Source organism: Sebastes fasciatus, chromosome 2, assembly GCF_043250625.1.
Source record: "Sebastes fasciatus isolate fSebFas1 chromosome 2, fSebFas1.pri, whole genome shotgun sequence".
Classification (NCBI taxonomy): Eukaryota; Metazoa; Chordata; class Actinopteri; order Perciformes; family Sebastidae; genus Sebastes; species Sebastes fasciatus.
The window spans coordinates 26,029,903-26,054,815 of record NC_133796.1 but is presented as its reverse complement, the minus strand read 5'-3'; the positions used below and the strand labels follow the sequence as shown (position 1 = coordinate 26,054,815).

General features: G+C 40.0%; 1 protein-coding gene and 1 long non-coding RNA gene across 2 annotated transcripts; one reads left to right on the top strand and one right to left on the bottom strand.

The window, feature by feature from the left end:
- Window positions 1-4,090: 4,090 nt before the first annotated feature.
- On the bottom strand, window positions 4,091-20,611 carry slc39a13 (solute carrier family 39 member 13). Its single transcript, XM_074616003.1, has 10 exons — window positions 20,435-20,611; window positions 16,534-16,902; window positions 14,549-14,656; window positions 13,489-13,631; window positions 10,838-10,957; window positions 9,342-9,431; window positions 6,270-6,320; window positions 5,956-6,088; window positions 5,777-5,876; window positions 4,091-4,844 (listed from the first exon to the last, which is right to left on the bottom strand). The coding sequence occupies exons 2-10, from the start codon at window positions 16,862-16,864 to the stop codon at window positions 4,769-4,771; spliced, it is 1,152 nt and encodes a 383-aa protein (XP_074472104.1). The 5' UTR covers window positions 16,865-16,902; window positions 20,435-20,611; the 3' UTR covers window positions 4,091-4,768.
- An 86-nt stretch (window positions 20,612-20,697) lies between these two features.
- LOC141756374 (uncharacterized) lies at window positions 20,698-23,715 on the top strand. The gene is made up of 4 exons (XR_012591462.1): window positions 20,698-20,784; window positions 22,566-22,617; window positions 23,033-23,163; window positions 23,285-23,715. It is a non-coding gene; the product is annotated as an uncharacterized LOC141756374 (long non-coding RNA).
- The last annotated feature ends 1,198 nt before the right edge of the window (window positions 23,716-24,913 follow it).

Sequence of the window (24,913 nt, the reverse complement as noted above, 5' to 3'; positions counted from 1 at the left end):
TTTTTGGATTTGGTAAACATGTAAAACACGGATGAAGTGGAGGGAGAATTTATTCATATGCATGTTAATCTTTAAATCATTATGTTTTTTTTACCTGGAAATATGAAGAGCAGCAAAACAAAGTGGTTTCTATGAATAATTAGTTCCATTATTGTTGGTGACTTTATTATTATTTTTACTTTATTTTAATATATTTACCTTTTTATTTTCTGACTCAGCCAATTAACCTAATGGATATTTGAAATAGATAATTCAAACGACACCTTCTCACACAAAAAGTACCTTAATCATATATCTTATACTGTATATGTTCTTAATATATATGTTCTTAATATGCCTGTATATTTTCTTAATATGCCTTGTACAAAGTATGTCTTATATACAGACGTAGGCAAAGTTGTTGGTAACGTTCCGTTAAAGAGAGAAAAACCCACAATGGTCACTGAAATAACTTGAAACTGACAAAAGTAATAATAAATAAAAATTTACTGAAAATTAACTAATGAATATCAGATATTGTTTTTGAATTTTGGTTCAGCAGAATCATTTAAAAAAACAAACTAATGAAACTGGCCTGGACAAAAATGATGGTACTCTTAACTTAATATTTTGTTGCACAACCTTTTGAGGCAATCACTGCAATCAAGTGATTTCTGTAACTCTCAATGAGACTTCTGCACCTGTCGACAGGTATGTTGGCCCACTCCTCGTGAGCAAACTGCTCCAGCTGTCTCAGGTTTGAAGGGTGCCTTCTCCAGACAGCATGTTTCAGCTCCTTCCACAGATGTTCAATAGGATTTAGATCAGGGCTCATAGAAGGCCACTTCAGAATAGTCCAATGTTTTGTTCTTATCCATTCTTGGGTGTTTTTAGCTGTGTTTTGGGTCATTATCCTGTTTGAGGACCCATGACCTGCAACTGAGACCAAGCTTTCTGACATTGGGCAGCACATTTCACTCCAGAATGCCTTGATAGTCTTGAGATTTCATTGCACCCTGCACAGATTCAAGACACCCAAAGCAGCCCCATAACATAACCGAGCCTCCTCCATGTTTCACATTAGGTACAGTGTTCTTTTCTTTGGATGCTTCATTTTTGCGTCTGTGAACATAGAGCTGATGTGACTTGCCAAAAAGCTCCAGTTTTGTCTCATCTGTCCAAAGGACATTCTCCCAGAAGCTTTGTGGCTTGTCAATATGCATTTTGGAAAATTCCAGTCTCGCTTTTTTATGATTTGGTGTCCTCCTGGGTCGTCTTCCATTAAGTCCACTTTGGCTCAAACAGTGACGGATGGTGCGATCTGACACTGATGTACCTTGACCTTGGAGTTCACCTCTAATCTCTTTGGAAGTTGTTCTGGGCTCTTTGGTTACCATTCGTATTATCCGTCTCTTCAATATGTCATCAATTTTCCCCTTGCGGCCACGTCCAGGGAGGTTGGCTACAGTCCCATGGACCTTAAACTTCTGAATAATATGTGCAGCTGTAGTCACAGGAACGTCAAGCTGCTTGGAGATGGTCTTATAGCCTTTACCTTTAACATGAAGGTCTATAATGTTCTTTCTGATCTCCTGAGACAACTCTCTCCTTAGCTTTCTGTGGTCCATGTTCAGTGTGGTACACACCATGATACCAAACAGCACAGTGACTACTTTTCACCCTTTAAATAGGCAGACTGACTGATTACAAGTTTGAAGATACCTGTGATGCTATTTACAGGACACACCTTAGTTTAACATGTCCCTATGGTCACATTATTTTACATCTTTTCTAGGGGTACCATCATTTTTGTCCTGGCCAGTTTCATTAGTTTGTTTTTTAAAATGATTCTGTTGAACCACAATTCAAAAACAATATCTGATTTTCATTAGTTCATTTTCAGTAAATTTTTATTTATTATTACTTTTGTCAGTTTCAAGTTATTTCAGTGACCATTGTGGGTTTTTCTCTCTTTAACGGAACGTTACCAACAACTTTGCCTACGTCTGTATGTACATTAATACTTCCTGATATGTATATGTTCTTAATCTGCCTGTATATATTCTTAATATGCCCTTGTACAAAGTATTTCCTTTTATAATTGTAATATAACTTATTATTTTTAATGGAGCTTCCCAGCAAAAATCATTTCACACGATTGTACCTGTATAACCGGCGTGACAATAAACATCTTGAATCTTGAATCTTGAATATGAGGTGAGTACCAGCTTAGGTTGCCTTAAGACATGTTTTCATGTTTGAATTAGGGCTGTCAATCGATTAAAAATAGTTAATCGTGATTAATCATAAATTAATCAAACATTTTTTTTTATCATATTTGCTCCACTTCTACCCACTGCAACTTTAATTTCGATGTACTTTGTACAGTGACAATAATGGAATTATATTCCATTCAATTAATACTTTAAGTTTGCTAAAGAATTGTATTGATCCAGTTTGAGATCCTGTTGCAGCTTCTTAACGTCTGAGTGGAGCCAAGCATTTAAAGGCCTTTTATCAATCAAGCTCATATTTGAGCTCCAAAACATGATCTAGTAAGGTTGTTTTGATATGGACGTTACTGGATATAGATTGTTTTCCTCATTTAATACATAAATAAACAGCAGGCCATTGTTATAGAGTACATTTGTATCATGTTATTCTACTATTATTTCCTTTAGTACTGTTCTTAATTATACTGGTAAATGGTCTTGCATTTATCTAGTGCCTTTCTAGTCTTCCGAGCACTCAAAGTGCTTTACACTACATGCCAGCATTCAGCCATTCACACACAGATTCATTCACTGATGGCAGAGGCTGCCATACAAGGTGCCAAGTTGCCCATCAGGATCTAATCTAAATACTCGATGGCACAGCCTTCGGGAGCAATTTGGGGTTAAGTATCTTGCTCAAGGACACTTCAATATGAGACTGGAGGAGCCGAAAATGGGGATTGAAACTCCGACCTTCCGATTGGTGGACGACCCGCTCTACCTCTGAGTCACAGGTGCCCCTAATCATGTCAATAAAACAAATTTGAATTAAATTAAATGTCTTCATTGACTATTAAAGAAAGCCTAACTTTAATTCCTTATTTCTGATGGATTGCACTTCAATGAGACTCAACCACTGTAAACGATATACCATCTGTTAAAGAGCTTATTGGAACTGATTCCTGGTAGCATGGGACCATATTACAGCGTAAAAAACACTGATATAATTAACTGTTTTCATGTCTCATAAAGTCCGAGTCGTGTTGGAGACGTTCACAGTTTTGGTGTATGACATGTTGACTTCAGCACAGGCATTAAATCAAAAAGCTGATGGAAAAATGTCAGGATTTTGTGAGCCGCACCACAAAACAACTGAGCAAACATTTATATTTGTTGACAGATATTCTAATTCAGACTCCAGGAATTTAACACTTGGACTAAACTATGAAGTTTTGGGAACGCAGCTGAGCATCAATGAAAGATTTGTCACCGGTGTGTTTGCACTACAGTGTACATAGTGGTTGTTTGTTGTCCTTCTGTGCTGCGACCGAGGAAGGCTCCCACAGACAATAGGCCGCGCACAGGCTGATGACTAAGGAAGGCAACCCGCGGCGGAGTCGTTATGGCAACAGAAGCTTGCCAAACAGACTGTGTTGAAATTGGACAAGTGTGAACACACAATCAATACCCTCCTTCCCCCGACTCCCATATGACATTTTAGGCATAGGATCTTTGCAGTAAAAATATGCTCATGGTGGACAGGTTTTTGTGCAGCGAGGTCACAACACACTGGGCTGCCTCAGCACCTTCACACAGGTCCACCAATCAATATCAGGGTATCCTCATCCCACTGAGATCATTAAAGCGCCTGTGTCCCAGTTCTTCATACTAATTGTCTACTAGTATGTGTGGTCTTTTCGTCATTAAGTTGATAAACAGCGGTCTATTTTATATAGATGTCTGCAATTTACGGCGTATTTCTTCAGGGGTGGAAACATAAAGCTGTGAATGAACCTCCAGATGTTTCTAAGAGTTGTTATCTGTCCCTAGTTGACAACTATAAGTCAAAACTGAATATTAACAAAAGGTACCAATCTTTTTCTTCAATTAATATCAACTTTATCACAGTTATTTATTCAAGCAGAGATCAAAAGGTGCAGACTGTATTGTGTGTGAAAGATACAAAACAGAAAAAATACTGTACTTTGGTGCAGACCTGACACTACTGTAACAGACCATCCGGACTTCTTGGCACTTATTTCTTAACAAAAACAAACAAAATGATGGAGTGGTGGTGGTGCACGTCTGATAAAACTATATATTGCTTGTCTAATTTTCAATAAATACGCAGCAGCTACATCCGAAACAGTAACAATACATACAATGTTTAAACAATTTCGGTTTGAACACATTTTAAAGAATGTAGCGGTCCAATGATACCTGTTCGTGTTGAGCTGGTAGATCAGGTGTACCTGTGTGAATGTATGTGCAAAACAACGTGATTGTCGGATCAACAATATAAGACAATTTGGTAACAGACATCCGTACAAACCCTCTTAATTCCCTTGATGTCTGGCACATTTTTAAAGTGTCCGCACAACAAATGTTCTGTCAGCTGATCAAGAAGCTTTTCCTTTCGGTCATCCATAAAGTGACGTTCGTCTGTCAGATATTTGTTTTAGTGTAAAGTGATGAAAAGTTTCCAGGAATGAGAGGTACCAGGTATAAGGGGGTTGGTGGAGAATGCTCAGTTTTAGTGTTTGGTTAAGGCGAGAGGGGGTGGGTTTCCTCCATGTTCAGTCAACAATAGCAGAGAGCACAGCCATGACGGCCATACCACAGAAAATGAGCAGGATCTGTAGCATGGACTGCCTGGTAAAAACAAACAAACACAAAGGGTACAGATTCAGACAGATTCAAGAACATAAAAGAAATATGTCATCTGCCCATTTCGACACCACAAAACAAGATATACAACGTTTTGTTTGTAACCGGCCTTGTCATTGCACTATCATCACTGTCTCAACTCCAACAACGCAGAAAAGGTTAAAGGTACTGTGTGGAGTTTTTGGCCACTAGTAGCACTATGGAGCCATGTTTTTATAAGTGGCTCCCTGTTGGGTTTGTAATGTGAACACGCACAAGTAGGATTTTTCCATACACAAGGCCTGGCTTGGCTTGACTCGGTTTGACTTGTCACCCCAGCATGGCAGGGATTTGCATCTCCATTACAACAAGGGGCTACCAGTTTGAGGGTGTGTGTAACCATGGCCAAAGGAGCAGCTGATTTGCATCTCTAATACAACACGGCTACGGTGTGGTAACCATGGTTAAAGGAGCAGCTGTAAAACAGTGGATAAATACATTTAATTTCCTAAATTTTTCACAATAAAAGCCCCCCTGTTATTTTCACTGCCAATTGTAGCCTACTCTTCCTCCCTGAAGTAGTAGAGTTTACTTTTATTAACACAGCATTGACAATTTGGAGATAAACATTGCATTTCCTATAAATTCTTCACAATAAAAGTCCCCGGTTGTTTTGTTATTTAAAAGCTTTTATTATGAAGCCGCAAAATCAGGAAATGTTGGGTTTTCATCAGCAGCAACTTAACATGACTCCTGTACAACTGAAAGCGAAACAGTAAAATAAAACAGATATCTAGAAACTAAACTTGAAACCATAGAGATTTAGTTACAAGTGGCTCGGCGTGCTAAAACTGGTAATGGAAACGCAAATCAGCGTGGCATGGTTTGATTCGGCGCAGCCCAAAGTGCTAATGGAAAAAAACCTGTAGGAGGCATACCTTAAGCTGGACTCCTCTAGCAGGTCAGGCACCACATTCACCAAGGCTATGTAGAGGAAGCCTCCAGAGGTGAAAGGCAATATCCAGGCAGTGGCATTTTCTAGGAACGGTAGGAAAGACTTATGAGTCATTCTGGCAACTGTAAAATGGTTTGATTGTATGTATAGTGAGGATCTTACCTGTGCCTTTTGGTGACTGAGCGCACAGAGCGAAGCAAGCTCCCAGGACACCGACCAGCGCCGTGGACAGCTGCAGGCGGGCGGCGCTCCACCGGTCGAACCCGGCCCTCAGCAGAATGGCGAAGTCTCCCACCTGCAGACGATGACATTTCCCACAGCAGAGGAATGGCTAAACATTCAGCGTGTTTACAAGCACTGTAGCGGTTCGAATCTTCCTATGTATTTTCTGCTATGTAAACATGAAACCTTCAAGTAAGCCTTCTAAATTTTAGAAATGATATTGTGTAATTTTACTAAGAGTTCTGTGATCTCACCTCGTGGGGGATTTCATGTAGCAGGATAGCAAAGGTGGTGAGGAACCCAACCTGCAAGAAACGTTTAATTAACACAGTGCTCTGTGGTATCAAAGGGAAAAACGTATGACAAATTCATCCTTGACAGCACCCGAGTCGAGTGCTAAGCTCTATGTGTTTATCTTGCAGTGCATAGTGCGAAGAGGGAAAATGTAAAAGACGGAGTACAAACTTTGAGCTGCTTAAAGAGTTGTGAAGCTGTGACAGCTTAAAGTCTTTAAAAGTTTTTATAATCCCACACGAAGAGCATGATGAGACCTATCAATTGTGTAAAGAGTGTAGTTATACACACACATCACATGTAGGTGAAAGGCTGTTGGAGATCTGCATGATTTGTCAAAGTTAACAGAATTTTAAGGAAGAGGTAATCGCCGCACAGCAGCCAACTCCAAGCTCAAACTAGCTATAATTAGATGATTAGAAAAAATAGCCAAAAAAAGGCCATGAGGCATAATAAATCTTTCCTGCATAATCTTTTTCTTGAAAATTAAATTTTAAAAAGTTATAAGTGTTTTGGAGATAATGGCCAAATGCTTAATTATAGTAAATGAAAAATGTGCACAAGTATAAGTTCTTAAAAGGAGCAGTGTGTAGGATCTGGCGGTATCTAGCGATGAGGTTGCAACCAACTGAAACCTCTTCTGTGTGCTAAGTGTGTAGAAGAACTACGGTGGCTGTTTTCCCATAGACTTACATTGGGAAAGAGATGTCTGTAACTCAGCGGATAACTTTTCTGAATCATCTGAATAGCCCTTATTTAAATCATTAGGTCCTAAAAGTTGTGAAATGCACTAACATATGAAATCCAGAGTTATTTCCTTTCCTCCGTTCATGTGAATGAGACCAAGACCGAGGCTGGAGCGAGGGCTGGGAGGCGAAGTTAGCAAGCCGTGACAACAGCGTGGCGGCTGTGACCGAGCCATGTTACCGAGCGGTTGCTACTGCGCCTGCTCTATGGGCCCAATGGATGCGGAAGATCCAGGTATTTTTCCAATCGGCAGTCGGGCCATTTTGGCTTCATGTGCCACTGAGCAACTTTCATAGGAATGAACGGGGCCCCGTCTCCAACGCTGTATCCAGTTCTCTTTTTACATCCATGATGTAGTTATAGACAGCTCATTACGAAAACACAACCATTCTTGTTTTCAGGTGATTATACACAAAATAAATCATACTTATTAATATTATATTCCATTTCTGCCAATAGATCCCCCTAAATGTTACACACTGGTCCTTTAAAAATCTAATTAAGTTAAAAAAAACAAATGCACAATGCAGCCTAATGCCATAGTAATAAAATGTTCTTTTGTCCAGGAAGCAGGGGATGTAAAAAGCCCAAAATCGCAGAGTCATCAATCATCATCAGTAACGTGGGGCCAAACGAATTTGAATGTTACTGAATGATGTAATGTGGTTTGTGGTTTAAGCCACATAAAGCTTATTTGGTACTAGCAATGATCAGCTCCCTGTAAGATGAGACTTTATTGATTGCAGAGGGGAAATTGACAAATTTAAATGAATGAAAGATAAACCTAATAAAAGATCAAAGTTTAAAAAAAATGTTCATCGGACATTCAGAATTAAAAACTGTGAACTCTAACTACTTCATATTTAAATCAACACTGCGTTGATACGGATCATTTTCATGCAGCATTTCATGCTTTCATAAATGCGCATGAGAGTAAACAGAAAACACCGGTGAGATGTCTTGTATGTGTATGTTTGAGAACTTCCTCTCTGGCACATTGGTCCATAGTTCATGCTGCTAGCCTTATGTCTCTCCAGCTGGACGCTCTCCTTCCCACAGCTACAAATATACAGTCACCTACTGAAGCAAATACACGCTACTGCAGTTTAAAGTGCACCTTTTTGATCAAACCCGTAAGACAATGCTACAAGTATAAGTTTCAAAGTGAAAAAGTTTGTTGTGTCCTGTAATGAATGTCCACTGAGCGGTCCAATCTAAAGACAGTGGGACTGCTGATACAACAGGTCTGCTGCTCTGCCAGCGAAGCTGCATTCGCTGCCAAACTCTGTCCTCACGAGGAAGGTGTTATATGTCCAAATTCCCCAGATACATTTTTGTCCTTTGCTTACAGCAGGTATTATAGCGCTCCTCCTTGGCTATTTTGCAGCTCCCCTGCATGTAGCCTTATATTTGCATGTAATGCACATTTAAAACCAGTCTCTTTGTTTGGATTTGAGTTTCCCTAAACCAATTATTTGCATCTGATACAGTAGAGTAACAAATCTACAAGCCCCTCACTCTACAATCAGATTTCTCCATCATTATAAAAGGAGTAAATGTTGTGTTTTCTTGGCTTTTGATCAAGAAGAAGTAATCATGTAGGGGTCAGTCAATGATGACAATACCTTCTTGAAGTTTTATATCTATATAAGTATCTTAATTGTCCTACATGTTGGCATGACATGCAGCCTACTGTCAGTTTATGCACTACATTTATTAGCAATGATGTAGTTCATGATTGTGTGCTAATTTGGTTTGCAAACCCAGGGAGCTATTTCACCTGCAATTATACTATATGAAGAACCAGGAGCTCATGTATAAATATGCATGCTGATGACTTAATGTGAACGCAATCACATTCTCACACATGAGTCATTATGTTAAACCAGTGTGGATGGCAATGTATATATTATGAGCACAAAACTCCACTTACACAATGCTGATAACTGAAGCCAAGGATGCATAACTACACCCTGCTGTGAAATGTACCGTCTGAACTTCTGATTCAAGGACTGACTGCAATAGAATAACTAAACATGAACTAGATATGCTGCATTCTGAGAGAGTCAAAACTTTATAGTAATATTTACTGGCCTAAAGTTTGCTTTATTACAGGCCTTCAAAACTCAAATTCTAGACTGAGAAAAATGAAGACAAAGCATCAGAGCAGCACAAAGCTATGTGGTTGCTCTCATTTATTGATTTGGCATTTGACTGACAACTATAGACATTCCAAGATAACTGATTTATGTGGTTTTAGTGTTGAGATTATAACAGCTTCTTACCTTTTTGCTAACCAAGAAACTTCCTGCTACTGCCAGTCCATGGGTGAAGTTGTCAATACAGTTGGCCAGAAGATTCAGGTATCCACTTGTCTGTGACACACAAAACACAACAAAACCACTGTTACTCACATTACCCTCGATTAGGCAAAACTACAACAAGTATGGTCAACAGGAATGTAATTATTTGTCAGTCACAACGTTCTCTATTAAGATACAATTCTGGTTCAATTTGATCAGTTGTTTTTCAATATCCAATGTGTCAGCTTTTATATGCTGTAATTTTAATGACTAAATAGCTCTTGTGGTTATGAGCTAAAGTTACTCCCAGCCTTGTAGTCTGACCCATTTAAAATGAGGCTGTAAATGATCCGTTCCTCTCAGGAAATAAACAGCAGCTGCTGGGGATGTGCCACAAATTTCTGAGCCAATTTTCTTGTTGTTGTAATAAACTGGGTGTGCTGGGATAGGCTGCAGACCCCTGCAACCCTGAATAGCATAAGCATTTCAAGACATTTCTTCATTATGTGCTTCTTTTTGTCTCAATTAAAAGAATAGTTAGGTTAGTTTTTTTTTTTCTTCAACTTTTTAATACTTATTAGATCTATTTGAAATAAAACATTTTTGTAGATCCTCAAGTGGTAATGCGGTTTCAGTCCGTCATTCCTGATTCCCATTTTAATTATCTGTTATGTATTGTACTAAACCACACTGAGATGTGCTTCTGGAGTAGACTCAAGTTCACTGTTTACTTAGATATTATTCAACCCCTTCTGTGCTTTCTGATTGGAAATAATCAAAACACAGCCAGCCTCTCTCTGACTAAAGGTGAGGGGATGGCTTATCAGAATTAAATGTCCTAATAATCTGTGTTGTCACTAATAACCCACCCACTTTCCTGATGCTGGCTGTTTTAACTTTTATTTTTTACATAAATGAATCCCTAAATGGCACGTATGTTTACCAAGTCACGTACAGTGTAAAGCATTCATGCAATGTGACATGCTCAAAGACTACTGTGAAAAATAAGGAGTAGAAAAAGTAAAAAGAAAAGCTGAAAATAAAGATTGAAAATAATGAAAATATGTAATGAAAAGTGAATATATGCAATGTGCAAGGCATGCAAAGGATTTCCTGAAGACTGTGCTAAAGACAAGGCTGAGAATATACAGGGGTAAAGTAAAGGTAAAGACCCTCTCAGTAATAAAAGCATCGTCATGTTGTATTAAAATATGTGTTAAGAAAAAGATGTACTGTCAAATTTTAAATAGCCAATAAGTTTATTTTTTTGGGTTTAAATTGAGCACACTAATTTGCTAGTTGTGAACTAAACTACATGAATCAGTTTGAAGAATCTAAGAAGCACAAAATGCATCTCTTACATAAGCAACCCATATCAAGCGTTTACCCCCAGTGGTGTCTCCTTTAAAATATTAATAATAATAAAGAAAATGTTGTCTTTTTTGTTAACTGGGAAATGTTTTGGTTGTCAGAATTACCTTGATTTTCTCTGATCTTTCCTGCAGACTCTGCTGCTTGGAGGATTTCCATGACTCAGCATGGTGCCCATTTTTGAGTGATGCCACTGCTTTTCCACTGAAAGCTGAAATAGACTGCGACTGTGGAGAAAAAAAGGAAGAAAAACAAGGCAAAAATTAACATGTTGTCCTCATGTGCACTATAACCCCGACCTCTTTGTTATACATTTACAATGTTTTTTTTATGAATTATCTTTCTGTAACTATTACCCATCAGTAATATGCCATTGGAGGGGCTTGTCTCCTCTCAGGAAACCACACTAGTTAATGGGAGCCTGGATTCAACAGTGCAATGAACATGCATTTTATTGTTGCTCCCACTGTGTGTCAACGGCTTTCACCTCCTGCCAGCAGAGCAGCTGTTGGATTATTTTACAAACTTCCTACATATGCAGTAATAAGAAATCATTTGTACTTTTGCTCTATTTTTCAGACATAACAGATGACCTTTATATTCCAACACTGCTCAACTGGTTTATTTTTTTTTAATATAAAAGAAGAGACCGTTTTCCGAGAACAGCCAACTTCCTTGTTCTCTCATTCAGAAACCACTTGCGTTGCCATTTGGACTAATAGTCAAATTAAGTAAGAGGGAAATAGCCTGCTGTCTTCTGGTCGCAGCAATGAAATGTTCGCTCCTTAATGTCTATGATTGAAGTATGAGGAAGTAATAAAGCGTGATTTTTTTTCTAGGGCTGAGATTGGAGCTAAATTGTCACTGCAATACACCCAATTTAAAATGATCTAAAAATGAGAAAATTATTGAATCTCCTTTTCGCATTTTACGTCAAACATGGTAGCTCTCCACAAATATGATGCATCCATCAAGAACACTGACCCAATTCAAGTAAAAAGAAGTTTAGCTTGTTAGTATTGTAAAAGGAGAAATATATATAACCTCTCTGTCTCTCTCACACACCGTCACAGTGTATTGTTGCCTCTGTCTATACGCTGAGTGCTCTCCTGTGGAAATGGCTAAAGCAGCTGCTTCTCCCCGGCACTATAAATAGACACTATAGTGGAGGAGCTGAGCCGTGGATTTTAATCTTGCCCCTCAAAGACAAGAGGGACGGCCTTTACAATCATACTGCAACCAGCCAGTCATTGTCCACAAAGAAGCCATGTGTTAAAAAGTTGTGATTGTCAATCTTGCAGAGTCATATTTTGTGTTACACTATTTATAATATCAACAAACTTCAACTTGCTGATGCTCATTTGGACCAGCATCTCATTTAGACACCAGTTAACACACTGATTAAATAGTAAATATATAAATATAAAACACCCCAGTACAGAGTAGACACAATATCTCATACTGTTTAGGTTGCTCATTGATAAACACCCATTTCATCATACTAAGAGGATGTTAAAGGAATAGTTTGACATTTGGGGAAATATGCTTATTTGCTCTCTTGCCGAGAGTAAAGCTGCCTTCAGATGATAAGAAACTTGCTCACGGCGATATAGGGCGCAGAGCAAATTGCAGACCCTTGCAAGGCAAAGCACAGTGCAGGTATACGTCATCAAAAAGTGGCTACGTCAGCTGTTATCTCATTGGTTGCACTTTGAAAGTTCAGCAGCAACAGAGGTCAGAGTTGAAATAATTTGAACGTGGCAGCGGTGCGCCATGCCAAGGGTATGTCTTCCGCATAGTTGGGCACCACTGCTCTCCCCATGGAAAAACAATGGCACAGCCAGCGCAGAGCGATTTTACCGCTGATCACGAGTGGGCGGCTTTAGATGAGAAGATTGATACTACTCTCTACGTCTGTCTGGTTAGCTTAGTTTAGCATAAAGATTGGAAACAGGGGGGGAACAGCTAGCCTGGGTCTGTCCAAGGGTAACAAAAAACTAGGACTGTGTCCTCTTGGTGGATTAGTCAACTAATTGGTCGTTTTGGGCTCAGTTGACTAAGATTTATTTAGTCGATTAGTCATTTATTATGCTTTTTCATGCTTAATGATTTATTTCCAAGAAACTTATGAGCACATCTCTGGTAAACACAATATTTAAAGTAGTGCTTTTATGTGATTCTTGGTGGAGAAAATCAGTTTACGATCTGTGAATTAAAAAAAACGAATCGATTAGTCGACTAAATCGGAAGTGGGTTAGTCGACAAAGAATTTCTTTGGTCGAGGACAGCCCTACAAAGACAACCTACTAGCTCCTCTAAATCTCACTAATTAAAATGTTAATCTCTCATTTGTTTAATCTGTACAAAAACATTAGTGCAAAAACAACACCTTGTGGTTTTATGGAGGTTATGTGCTGGATTATTTCTTGACTGGGCGCAGTAACATCCCAGAGTCTCCAGTGGCTACCTGGCAACCTCATGGTGACAAGACATGAGAATAATATTGATTTTCTCATCCAACTCTTGGCAAGAATTGTCAAACTATTCCTTTAAACTCTTCCCTGTCGGAGGAGATCACTGATTGTACAGTAGGTTATCTGATGCTAGTCACCAAAACACTGATAGAAACATGCAGACCAAACATATCCATGAAAACAAAAATATGTGAAGGCTTGTACTGACAAGTCTGAGTGCAGCGAGACTCCTTTGGACAGCAATGAGATTATTCTTCTAAAAACATTTCAGCCAAAACACTTACAGCAGAGTTAGAATTCAGGTCTGAATCTGAAGTGGGATCCTCGTGGCTGTCTTGGTCTGGGAACATCTTCTCCAGGAGGAGGAAGGCCAACATGCCAACGATTACCCACAAGCCCTGGTTCGTGTAGTGGTTGTGTTTACTAGCTAGGAAGGAAGCAGAGAGATTGTACATAAGATCTTATAAGATAAGAAGGTCTTAAGCAGACTACTAGTGAGCAAATAGAAATATCTTATGCTCAGGTGTGTTTTAGAGGGGGTCAAAGAAATAAATAAAATTCTTAAAATTAGGGCCGTCAAAGTTAACGTGATAATAACGGGTTAACGCAAATTAATTTCAAGCCACTCATTTCTTTAACGCATTAACGCAACTTGCGATATTTAGGTTGTAGCAAGCAGTTTTAAAGCTAGAGTGAAGATACTGGCATTATAAGAAACTACAAAATCAGGGATTTAGGAATAAGGAATCTATTGTTACCAACCTTGTTATACTAGCCTGTAGTGAAGGAGGCAAAATAACACTCCAAACTTGCGCTAAATTTCGGCGAGAAAAAACTGTCAGGGCCATTTTTAAAGGGGTCCCTTGACCTTTGACCTCAAGATATGTGAATGAAAATGGGTTCTATGGGTACCCACGAGTCTCCACTTTACAGACATGCCCACTTTATGATAATTACATGCAGTTTGGGGCAAGTCATAGTCAAGTCAGCACACTGACACACTGACAGCTGTTGTTGCCTGTTGGGCTGCAGTTTGTATGTTTTTTTTATGCTAAATGCAGTACCTGTGAGGGTTTCTGGACAATATTTGTGATTGTTTTGTGTTGTTAATTGATTTCCAATAATAAATATATACATACATTTGCATAAAGCAAGCATATTTGCCCATTTAAATACTTGACAAACCTCTATTTAAGGTACATTTTGAACAGATAATAAATGTGCGATTTATTGTGATTAACTATGGACAATCATGCGATTAATCAGAATTAAATATTTTAAATCAATTGACAGCCCTACTTCAAATACAAAGTTGGTGATGGTATTGGTGGAAAGGAGACCCACCTGAAGAGTCAGAGAGCGCCCACGCCACAGGAAGGAGGTGAAGGAATACATCACCAAGGAGACCACCAATAGCAAAGCTCAAGAGCTGTTTCAGCTTCTGGCTTCCAGCTGAGAAAACACAGAGACAGACAGAAGAGGAAAAAAAGCAATTACCGTTTAGAGTGTTTAATTAAGAATTGTACATTCATTCCATGAGATTGTGACGTCAATCCCTCTCAGCTTCCTGGCTCAGGAGCCAATGGGCAGAGTGGGAAAGGACATCAGGAAACTGATGACATCAGGAAACCTAAGTGGCTTCATCTCTAACCTCTCTCTTCTCTTCCTCCCAGACCCTGACATGTTTGGGGTTTTGTTTGCACCCATCATACACTCATCCATACTCTGCATATCTTACTGATCAACCTGATTAACATCATTACTTTTATTCATGTATGATTCACTTTTTTGTCAAAAACACAAATAATATTTTTTTAGCTTTACAGTTTCTTCCTCCTCTCTTTTTTTATTTTTATTTTTTAATGGCACCTTTTCTACTGATGAACTCATAATTTTTTAACAAGTAAAACATGATGCACACAAATCCACAAAAGTGTGGCCCAGGCTACTAATATACACAGTGATTATGTGCTCAGCAGAAATCTTTAATGCTTCAGGAGTTTCCTCAGTAATGACTAACCTCAGGTCAGGACTGCACTTGAAAACCCTACGGCCTAAAATACATCTGGAATGCCACGTTCCTGTGGGTGGGGCCACTTCAGAGGCCGCAAGCTGACCTAAAGTCTGGCCTGCTTATTGAAGCGTTTCCACTCTGTTTTTTTAAATGCGCAAATTGAAAATGCACATAAAAACAGGTGGATTGAAAAGCAGTTTTTTGTGTTCATAAGTTAAGGAACTAAAAACAACCTAATGAAACTGCTATCAACATGGACCGGTTAAAAGAGGAGATATTATTTGTACTGGGCGTAATCTGTGCAAATTACTGTCTACTACAGTGTCTGTTGGAGGGCAATGTCAACCACCACTTTAGTCCAGACTAAAATAACAACAACTATTAGACTGCCATGACATTTTGTACTGGTCCCTAAAGGAAGAATCCTAAAAACGTGATGGTTGTCTGACTTCTCATCTAGTGTGTGAAAGTTTTCAGTGATATATCAACATCTACCACATGGATTGGTACAAAAGTTTGTACAGACAGACACTCATGCTTTCTTGACAGACAATGCATCTTAATGACACAGCAACCTGCTTTTTTATATTATTTTTTTCCACTGTATATTTTTCAATATTTAAATTGTATCTGCTGTGGAACTGGGTGACCGTTTCACTGACAGTCTTCCTTAATGTTTTTAAGGAAAAGTTTCCTGTAAAGCCTGCTTTGAAAGCCTTCAGTCTAAATTAATACTTGTTGAAGGCATGTTCATGACGCTCTGTTTTCCAGGAAGCTGCAGTTTTCCAGGAAGTTCAAGTGCGCCTTTCATGGGATCTTTAAGGTTGCTACTATTTTAAACCATGACGAAGGTGCAGCTGGGTCTAGGACTGGCTGACAAAGACCGAGCAGAAATACTTGTTGATCCCACTGGAGTTATTTTCTCTTGTTAGGGTGTGTGGAGAGCTGAGATTTACTACAGACCTACTAAAGAGCTTGAATTTTACGTTTATGCTATAGTTAATGAGGCAGAAATATTTCCTTCTTTGACCTCTGGACTCTTCTGCTTTCAACACTGCAGTCTTTAGTCAATATATAGTTACTATTTGTGTAAATATATATAATAAACTTGTGTAAGCTCTTCATCATAGATTTAGTACATGATTGATTCCTGCTTTTTTTTTAAAAATGTATTACCATTTATAGGGATATCTTTTTTCTCTTTAGTTACACAGATATCATGATGTATCATTGATAAATATCTTGCAAAATATTGTGATAATATAGTATTGTGAGTAATTCACTGACGTATAGTTTACATGTTGCTACCTCTTACCTTCTGTTTTGAGGGCTGCTCCAGCTTCGATGGGAATGACAAGAAGGGGGAAAATCCCACTGAGGCCTACAGCAACAGAGCCCACCAGGGACAAGAGCCAAACATGAGCTTGTTCGCTGGATAAGACGTCTGCTACTGCCTGGAGGCCTGGGAGGTTATATGTCAGGCTGGGGCCTGGTCCTGCAGACGAGGCTGTTGCATGAGCCATAGACGTTTGTGTCATCTTGCGGCTGCCTGATGCCCCCCTGGAGGTCAGCACGAGCAGCAGGGTAACTGGGATCAACAGAGCAGCTACAGCCCAGTTGGGCTTCCTACAGCTTCCACCTTTCATCCGTCCCACGGTCCAAAAAGCACTTGCAACCAGTAATGCTGCAAGAGGAGCACACTTTCAGACAAACAGGCCTCTCCCGCACCTTCTCAAAGATGTACGAACATTTTAAATAAGCATTAAACTAAAGAGGACCTATTATGCTTATTTTCAGGTGCATACTTGTATGAACGTGTTTACATGTTTTAATGTTCAAAAAACACTTTACTTTTCTCATACTGGCTGTGAGGCAAATGTGTTACATGGTGACATCACCACGTTACTAGAGATGTTCCGATACCATTTTTTCCTTCCCAATACCGATTCCGAAACCTGAACTTACGGTATCGGCTGATACCGAGTACCGATATAATACCAGCGTGATGAAAAAATTTAGTCATTATTAAACAGCTGTTTACTACTGAACATGTATGGATGTGCTATGATTACTATATTTGATGTATGGCCTGGCTCAGGTTAAACCATTTGTAAAACATGAACAGATTTTCCACAGTGAAATATTGCCAAATGGCTGTAATTTTCCTTGCTCTGACTACCGTTACCATTACACTCTCCACTAGCACCACACTGTTGTTGTTTGCTATCGTCACGTCACAAACTACCTGCAATCAGTTCTTCTTCGCTGCTCTAAAACAGTAGTTGCCAGTAGCAGCCATGATACATCCAGGGCGTTTTGGAGCGGCGAAGAAGAATTGATGTCTGGTTAAACAAGTTTATTTTTTTCTGGGTTAACAAATTATGGTATCAGATCGCTGCATAGTGTACTGGCGTACTCACAGATACTAAATACTGAATTTTGGGCAGCATCCGACGCATTTCCGAAACTGGTATCGGTATCGGAACAACTCTACACGTTACGGAAGAAAAGGCAGAAGAAGAGAGAAGAAGAAGAAAGGCACTTTATTGATCCCCGAGGGGAAATAAAAATGTTTTCACTCTGTTATTTTACACAGTACATAGTACACACAGGCCCGAAATACACACACATGCACAAGCAGGACCTATGTACATGCATTAATGGAGAAATGTCAGAGCGAGGGGGCTGCCCATGACAGGCGCCCCGAGCAGTTGGGGGTTTGGTGCCTTGCTCAAGGGCACCTCGGCAGGGCCCAAGAGGCAAACTGGCACCTCTCCAGCTACCAGTTCACACTCAGTACTTGGTCGTGGACTTTGGGGTTTGTATCTTTGCACTTTTTACATGCACAAAAACTATATAGCTTAAAGGGACTGTTTGCAACTTCTTACACGTATAAATCACCCGGGTCGGTGTCCCATGCACGCTCGCGTGTGGCTACGCTGTTCAGACGGGACTCCAACACAAACTACACGGAAGCACCAAAACCGCAAAGTTATATCTAGTGAAGCCCGTCTTGCAAAACAGTGTTGGCCGCAGTCGGAGTACGCGGTGGAGACCGTAGCTTTGGTCTCCAGTCTCTGCTGTACTCTGCTCCTCTGCCTGTCTTCACTCAGCTCGCTCCACCTCAAGTGCATGCGCGCACACTCCACACTGCAGAAGAGTTAGTTTAGCTCTGAGAATATCTAGTAAATGTACAGTGGACGTTTGTGCAGAAATAACAGATGCAGCTTCTCCAGACCAACAGAGGTTTTCCGTGTCTTGTGAAGTGACGGGGCTCCGCAGCGAGTAACGTTATTGTCTCTGACCGGGTGCTGGTGTCTCCCTGCGGCCGCGGTCGGGAGGCTGAAGCAGGAAAAGCCAACACTAAGATCAGCAGTGATTCATGGAGAGACCTTCGTCTGGTCAGCTAACATTACTGCCAAGCAGATGAAATATAGAGTGATATTGTGGTTTTAGCTGATGTGTGTCGCCTCACTGTTTTGAGCGATGCTCGTTCATGTCTATGTAGAGCGAGCACAAGCGCGAGCCCGATGCTGACTTTCGTTGACTTAACGGCCACAGGTGTCGCTGTTAACAAGCATTTCTGATTCTTACAAACAGTCCCTTTAACACACTATAGTTAACGAGAAAGGCACGAAAACATAATAATAGGTCGCCTTTAAGGCAGTAACTCAATTATTCTCCTTATCGATTAATCTGGTCTGTAGTCTGGTAAGCAAAAATCCTGTCACAATTTCCTATAAAGACTCAAGGTGTCTTCAAATAGCTAGTTTAGTCTGACTTGACAGTCTAAAAGCTAAACATATTAAGTTTTCTATCACGTTAATGTTATTTTTTCCAACTCCCACCAGACAGTAACTTGTTGTTACTCTGACCAGCTGCCAGCTGCAGACCAGCTTCTTAATAATAATAATAATAATAATAATAATAATAATGATAATAAACTTTATTTGTATAGCACCTTTCCAAACACACTTACATAGTGCTTTACATAAGTTAAAATAGTGCAAACATCAAGATAAAAACAATACAGAATAAAAACATAAAAACATAGGCCAAAATAAAATGTTGAACATAAGACTTTTGTACAAAAAGTCAACAATAATGAAATTTAAAAACAAGGGATTGCTATAAAAAGGCCTTCCTGTAAAGGTAGGTTTTGAGGAGTGATTGTTTTGAGGTGTGATCTTAAGTTGTGTTAAAGTTAGGGATGTGCCAGGAGGGAAAGAAAAGTCTAGAAATGATACCAGACTCCAGGGTTTGCTTCCTGTTGGCAGCTGCCTGTGGATGTCTGGCCATAGATGCTGATTTCTGGTTAAACAAGTTGTTGTTTTTCTGGGTTAAGTACTCACAGATACTAAAAACTGAATTTTGTATTAATCTGGTCTGTAGATTGGTAAGCAAAATCCTGTCACAATTTCCTATAAAGCCCCAAGGTGTCTTCAAATAGCTAGTTTAGTCTGACTGACAGTCTAAAAGCTAAACAGTGTTCTATCACGTTAACGTCATTGTTCCAGCTCCCACCAGACAGTGACTTGTTGTTACTCTGACCAGCTGCAGACCAGCTTCTTAAAGTTGTGTTAAAGTTAGGGAAATAAAAGTTTAGAAACACTACCAGACTCCTCCAGTGTTTGCTTCCTGCTGCCTGTGGATGTCTCCTCTTCAGAGTTAAAGTTACAGAGAAAAGTTAAAGTAACATTAACATGACTGATTATTCATCTCAGCAGACTGTACCTATAACAACAGGTCTTTGAAGGCATCATCTGCTGTCCTGTCTGGGAGTTAGCAGTCCTTCACATTAACTATCAGGTAACAACAGTTAGTTCAATATGAAATATGCAGAAAAGGAAAACGCCTCAGAGCTAAACTGACAAACTATGCGGAAAATTAACGTTAAACTATCAACCGTGCGTTTTTTACAACGATACACTGAACTAGCTGACTAACTCAGTGAGTAAAAGTTAGCTGCTGACGTTAGGTTGCTACGGAGATTAGCTGCTACCGTTAGCTCCGACACACGCAATCAGTGCAAATCAACGCTAACGGTTCTAACTGCTAAAACTAGCAGCCGTTAGAGTCAGTTAGTGCTAACGGTTCTAACTGCTAAAACTATCTTCCGTTGGAGTCAGTTAGTGCTAACGTTAGGGGGCCCGGGAAAACCCTTGCAAACACAAACATTGCGTTACATGAATGTGACATTTTAATGTGTTAAATACCTTGTGGTTTAGGCAGTCTTTGCTCCAGTGTGTCCCTGCCATCCAGGCCGTCTTGATGGAGGCTGGGTTGAGTTTCCACCAGACTACCGGAGGCGGAGGGAGGCAGAGATCCGCTAGCTGCTGCTCCTGCTACAGGAGGAGGAACTGCCTGGCTCTCCCCAAACAGCCACGTGTCAGGATCCTGGAGGGGAAAACAACTATAAACAGGAGAAGAGGAGAGCAGGGAGAGGACATGGAGCCCAACCCACCAAACACTTCAGGAAGTCACTTTAGTTTGTGCCCCTAAGGACTCAGAAACTTGTTTCCCCTTCACATCCAGGAGGAGAGTTTGATCATATCTCATCAAACTGGTGGGTAAAAGAGTGGAGATAATGAACCCAATGCACACATCTACCATGCATATATATACCTTAGCTAATTGATCAAATGCTGCACTATACTGTAATAATAATACTCTTTTTTCTTTTCTTTTAAAGGGACTGTTTGTAGGAATCAGAAATGCTTGTTAACAGCGACACCTGTGGCCGTTAGGTCAACGAAAGTCAGCGTCGGGCTCGCGCTTGTGCTCGCTCTACATAGACATGAACGAGCATCGCTCAACACAGTGAGGCGACACACGTCAGCTAAAACCACAATATCACTCTATATTTCACCTGCTTGGCAGTAATGTTAGCTGACCAGACGAAGGTCTCTCCATGAATCACTGCTGATCCTAGTGTTGGCCTTTCCTGCCTCAGCCTCCGGGGCTGAAGCAGGAAGAGAAACGTTATTGTCTCCGACCGGGTGCCGGTGTCTCCCTCCGGCACCCGGTCAAAGACGATAACGTTTCTCTCTGCGGAGCCCCGTCACTTCACAAGATACGGAAAACCTCTGTTGGTCTGGAGATGCAGCAGCATTTATTTCTGCACAAACGTCCAGTGTACATTCACTAGATATTCTCAGAGCTAAACTAACTCTCCTGCAGTGTGGAGTGAGCGCGCATGCATGTGTAGAGGTGGAGCTAGACAGCGAGAATGCGCGCGGTGTGTGAGTGAAGGCAGGCAGAGGAGCAGAGACTCCGGCCACATGCGAGCGCGCATGGGATCCCGACCCGGTAAATTTATACGTGTAAGAAGTTACAAACAGTCCCTTTAACTTATACTTTTATATTCTTTTATTCGTTTTTATCTTATGCACTTTGTGCTCTTTTATCTTGCTTTTATATATGTAAAGCACTTTGAATTGCCTTTGTGTATGAAATGTGCTATGTAAATAAACCTGCCTTGCCTTGCCTTAGCTGGCAATAAGTAGTAGTTGTTTTGTCACATTTAAGCACAGAAAGGATCCAAAGATTTTCAACATAAGGCCATGTTGTATTGGAAATCCCAGAATTTATTTATTTAAAAAGGATCCCCATTAGCTGATACCAATGGTACCAGCTATTCTTCCTGAGGTCCGAAATCAAGTACATTACATTTATCATATACATACTATATACAACATCATATTTGTGTTACACTAATAACATTCAAATTTTCCAAACATATATAAATTTCACATTCATACACATCTTCCACAACCATTTAGCCTCAAGGCCCATCATCAGGGAAAAGGAACAAAAGAAAAAAACATACATGACCAACACTGGACTATCGATCAGCTGCTTCAGTAATGTATTCTTAGATGGTATTTGAATGAGGATTTGTTAGAGGATTGACGGATGTAAAGAGGGCAGCTATTCCAATGATTTATGGCACGATAAATGACCGTCTTTTTTAAGGCATTCGATTTTGGGTGAGGTCACACGATTTGGCCATCACCTGCTGTTCTAGGGAAATGACTGTGAACTAGAACAGCAGGAGAATCAAGGCAGCTTTGGTTAGCTTTAGGGATTTTAAAAGAAAGTTTCAGGGGAATCAGTGACTGGCTTTCTGAGACTCAAAAGTCCCACATGAGTTTTATTTGAATAAAGGGATTGAAACTGTGTTGAACATTTCAATATGCCCCAGTGGGAGTTGCCAAATGTGTGTGTATGATGCAATCCTTTAAAACGGTTCATATATTTTCTTTCATTCGTACTTGCTTGTAAATTGTAACACAGTAGCACTGATTCACCTTTCACTACAGTTTTGTTCCCTTTAATTGCCAACAGGTAAGCCTGCATACTGGACAACAGCAGTGGGCCCTTGAGAACAACATTGACGGTAGGCTTGCTACTCCCTTTGTTCTACGTGTACATACATTTTTATTTTATTTTACTTTATATGTAAACTCGGAAATTTTTCAGACAAAGTTTGGTGGATTATTTCTCAGTTGTTACAATGCTAATTGGCATTGTGTTTTACATGGTTGGAAAGCCTGTTTATTTACCTTCACAATGATGTCCAACTTGTAAGGATCATGCATGTGTGGGATGAGCAGCACAGCTGATTATGTGGGTAGCGCCCAAGAAAAATTTGCCAAAATGCTCTGCCAATGCTAAACAGTGTATTCTCCTGTTGGTATTGACTCTTGTTTTGAGTTGTTTGGTGGATTGGATGATTGAACTCTCTATCAGTAACAAGGAACAAACAAGACATATTGGCTATTTTACACTTTATTCATCAAATACACCGTCAGGAGCCTCAGTATCGGATGGAAGATCCATACGCAGCCACAACAGCCTGGCACCTCCTCCTCATGCTGGTCACCAACCTGGTCACACGTTGCTGTGGGATGGCGTTCCATTCCTCAACCAGGATTCGTTGCAGGTCAGACAATAATCTACCAAATACAAATTTCCAAACTTTTTTTTCCGATTTTACTTGCTTGTAAATTGTAACACAGTGATTCACCTTTCACTACAGTTTTGTTCCCTTTAATTACCAACAGGTAGCCTGCATACTGGACAACAGCAGTGGGCCCTTGAGGACAACATTGACGGTAGGCTTGCTACTCCCTTTATTCTACGTGTACATACATTTTTATTTTATTTTACTTTGTATGTATATACAGTAAAGTTTACTATTTTAGTAAGTTTACTATACTGAGCATCCTGGGCACAACAATGTCCTTTAGATGAATAAATTAATATTTAATCTTAATAGCCCCAGCCTTCCTCACAGAAAAACATTTCAACATGTCACGGTAGGACAAACACAGGTGTAGATATTAAAGACGTGCCACACCGTCGTGGCTTACTGGGACACTTGATTAGAACAGAGCCAACGTTAGTGTTATAAGTAACACCTGTGTTCCTACTTTGACAAATAGAAATATCTGTTGTGAAAAAACTAAGGTGTACAATGTTGTAAAACACACAAGTAAGTCTACTATTTATATAAGTCTTATACACATCAAAGCATAGTGTTCCCCATTTGAGCAGTTTGGGTTTCACTTACCGTGCACCTTGCATGAGCACAGCACTCAAAGGACTGAGGCACCAACCTATTCAACACAAAAAGTAGAAAAAGCCAAAATGGATACAGTCAGTGCCAAATCTAGGTATTAAAATCTTTTTATATCAATGACTACTTGAAATGAATCTGTGTTGGACTTCATTACAGACATCTTCTGATCAGATTTAAGATATTCAATATGATATACATCACTGTCTCAATGTGGAATCTTCTTTGGCTCAGAGCAATGTTGGCTGGGCATAAAAACACCAAGATATTTAAGTCACAAGACCAACCTACCATCAAGTGCAACAACAAAACAAAATATTCACAATACATAAATATCTAGAGACCATCTTGCAATGGGATCACACCAGCTGCGCCGCCAAATCAGGCCAGGGCGTAAAGTTGGGGGACCAATGGCCCCTTCCCCATTGAAAAACATATTAAAATGAGTATGGTGTGATTTTTGCGGGGATCTGTACCAAACAAAGATGTTTTTTTCAGGTCTGTAGAATACTATGTGAAGGCCAGGACATGCAGCAAGACAATATTTAATTTAAAATGGTATTTTGACACGCATTTTGCCTTTAACAAATATTGCACCTTTTGCGATTTGAAAATTGCATGATGCAATATTGCGATTGAGATAAAATTTTGATTATTATTTTGTGCTGCCCTAACATAATCACCTGGCAAAGCACTCAAAACCGCCTCTGTGGTAGTTCCCTAGCAGTAGCTACAGTAGGTGTCTCTCTCCAGGACCACATTTTGCCATTATGACTGACTCACAGACTCACAAGGTGAAAATAATACCAGCGTCACCGTTAGGTGCCATGTCATTGTTCTGACAGCCCGTTATTCCGACAACCCAATAGTGGGACAAATGCACCACCGGACCTAAAGCCCATTAAATCGACAGCCCGTTATTCTGAACACAAACCCCCATTGTTCCGAAATCCCGTTGTTCCGACAATACACACTCTCCCTGCACCGTCGTCTTAACGCACGGGCTTACCGGGGCTCAAGCCCCCGGGCCTGGCCACGCAAAAGGGCCCACGAGGCTCCAGGGAAAAAGACTCAAAGAGGACATAAAGTAATATTAAGAATATGATATTATTGA

Coding starts and splice junctions, on each gene's coding strand:
- slc39a13 (XM_074616003.1), bottom strand. CDS start 16,864: ATGAAAGGTGGAAGCTGTAGGAAGCCCAACTGGGCTGTAGCTGCTCTG. Junction 6,321..9,341: donor GTTTCTTGGTTAGCAAAAAG/GTAAGAAGCTGT, acceptor CGTTTCTTGCAG/GTTGGGTTCCTCACCACCTT. Junction 4,845..5,776: donor CTAGAGGAGTCCAGCTTAAG/GTATGCCTCCTA, acceptor TGTTTTTACCAG/GCAGTCCATGCTACAGATCC.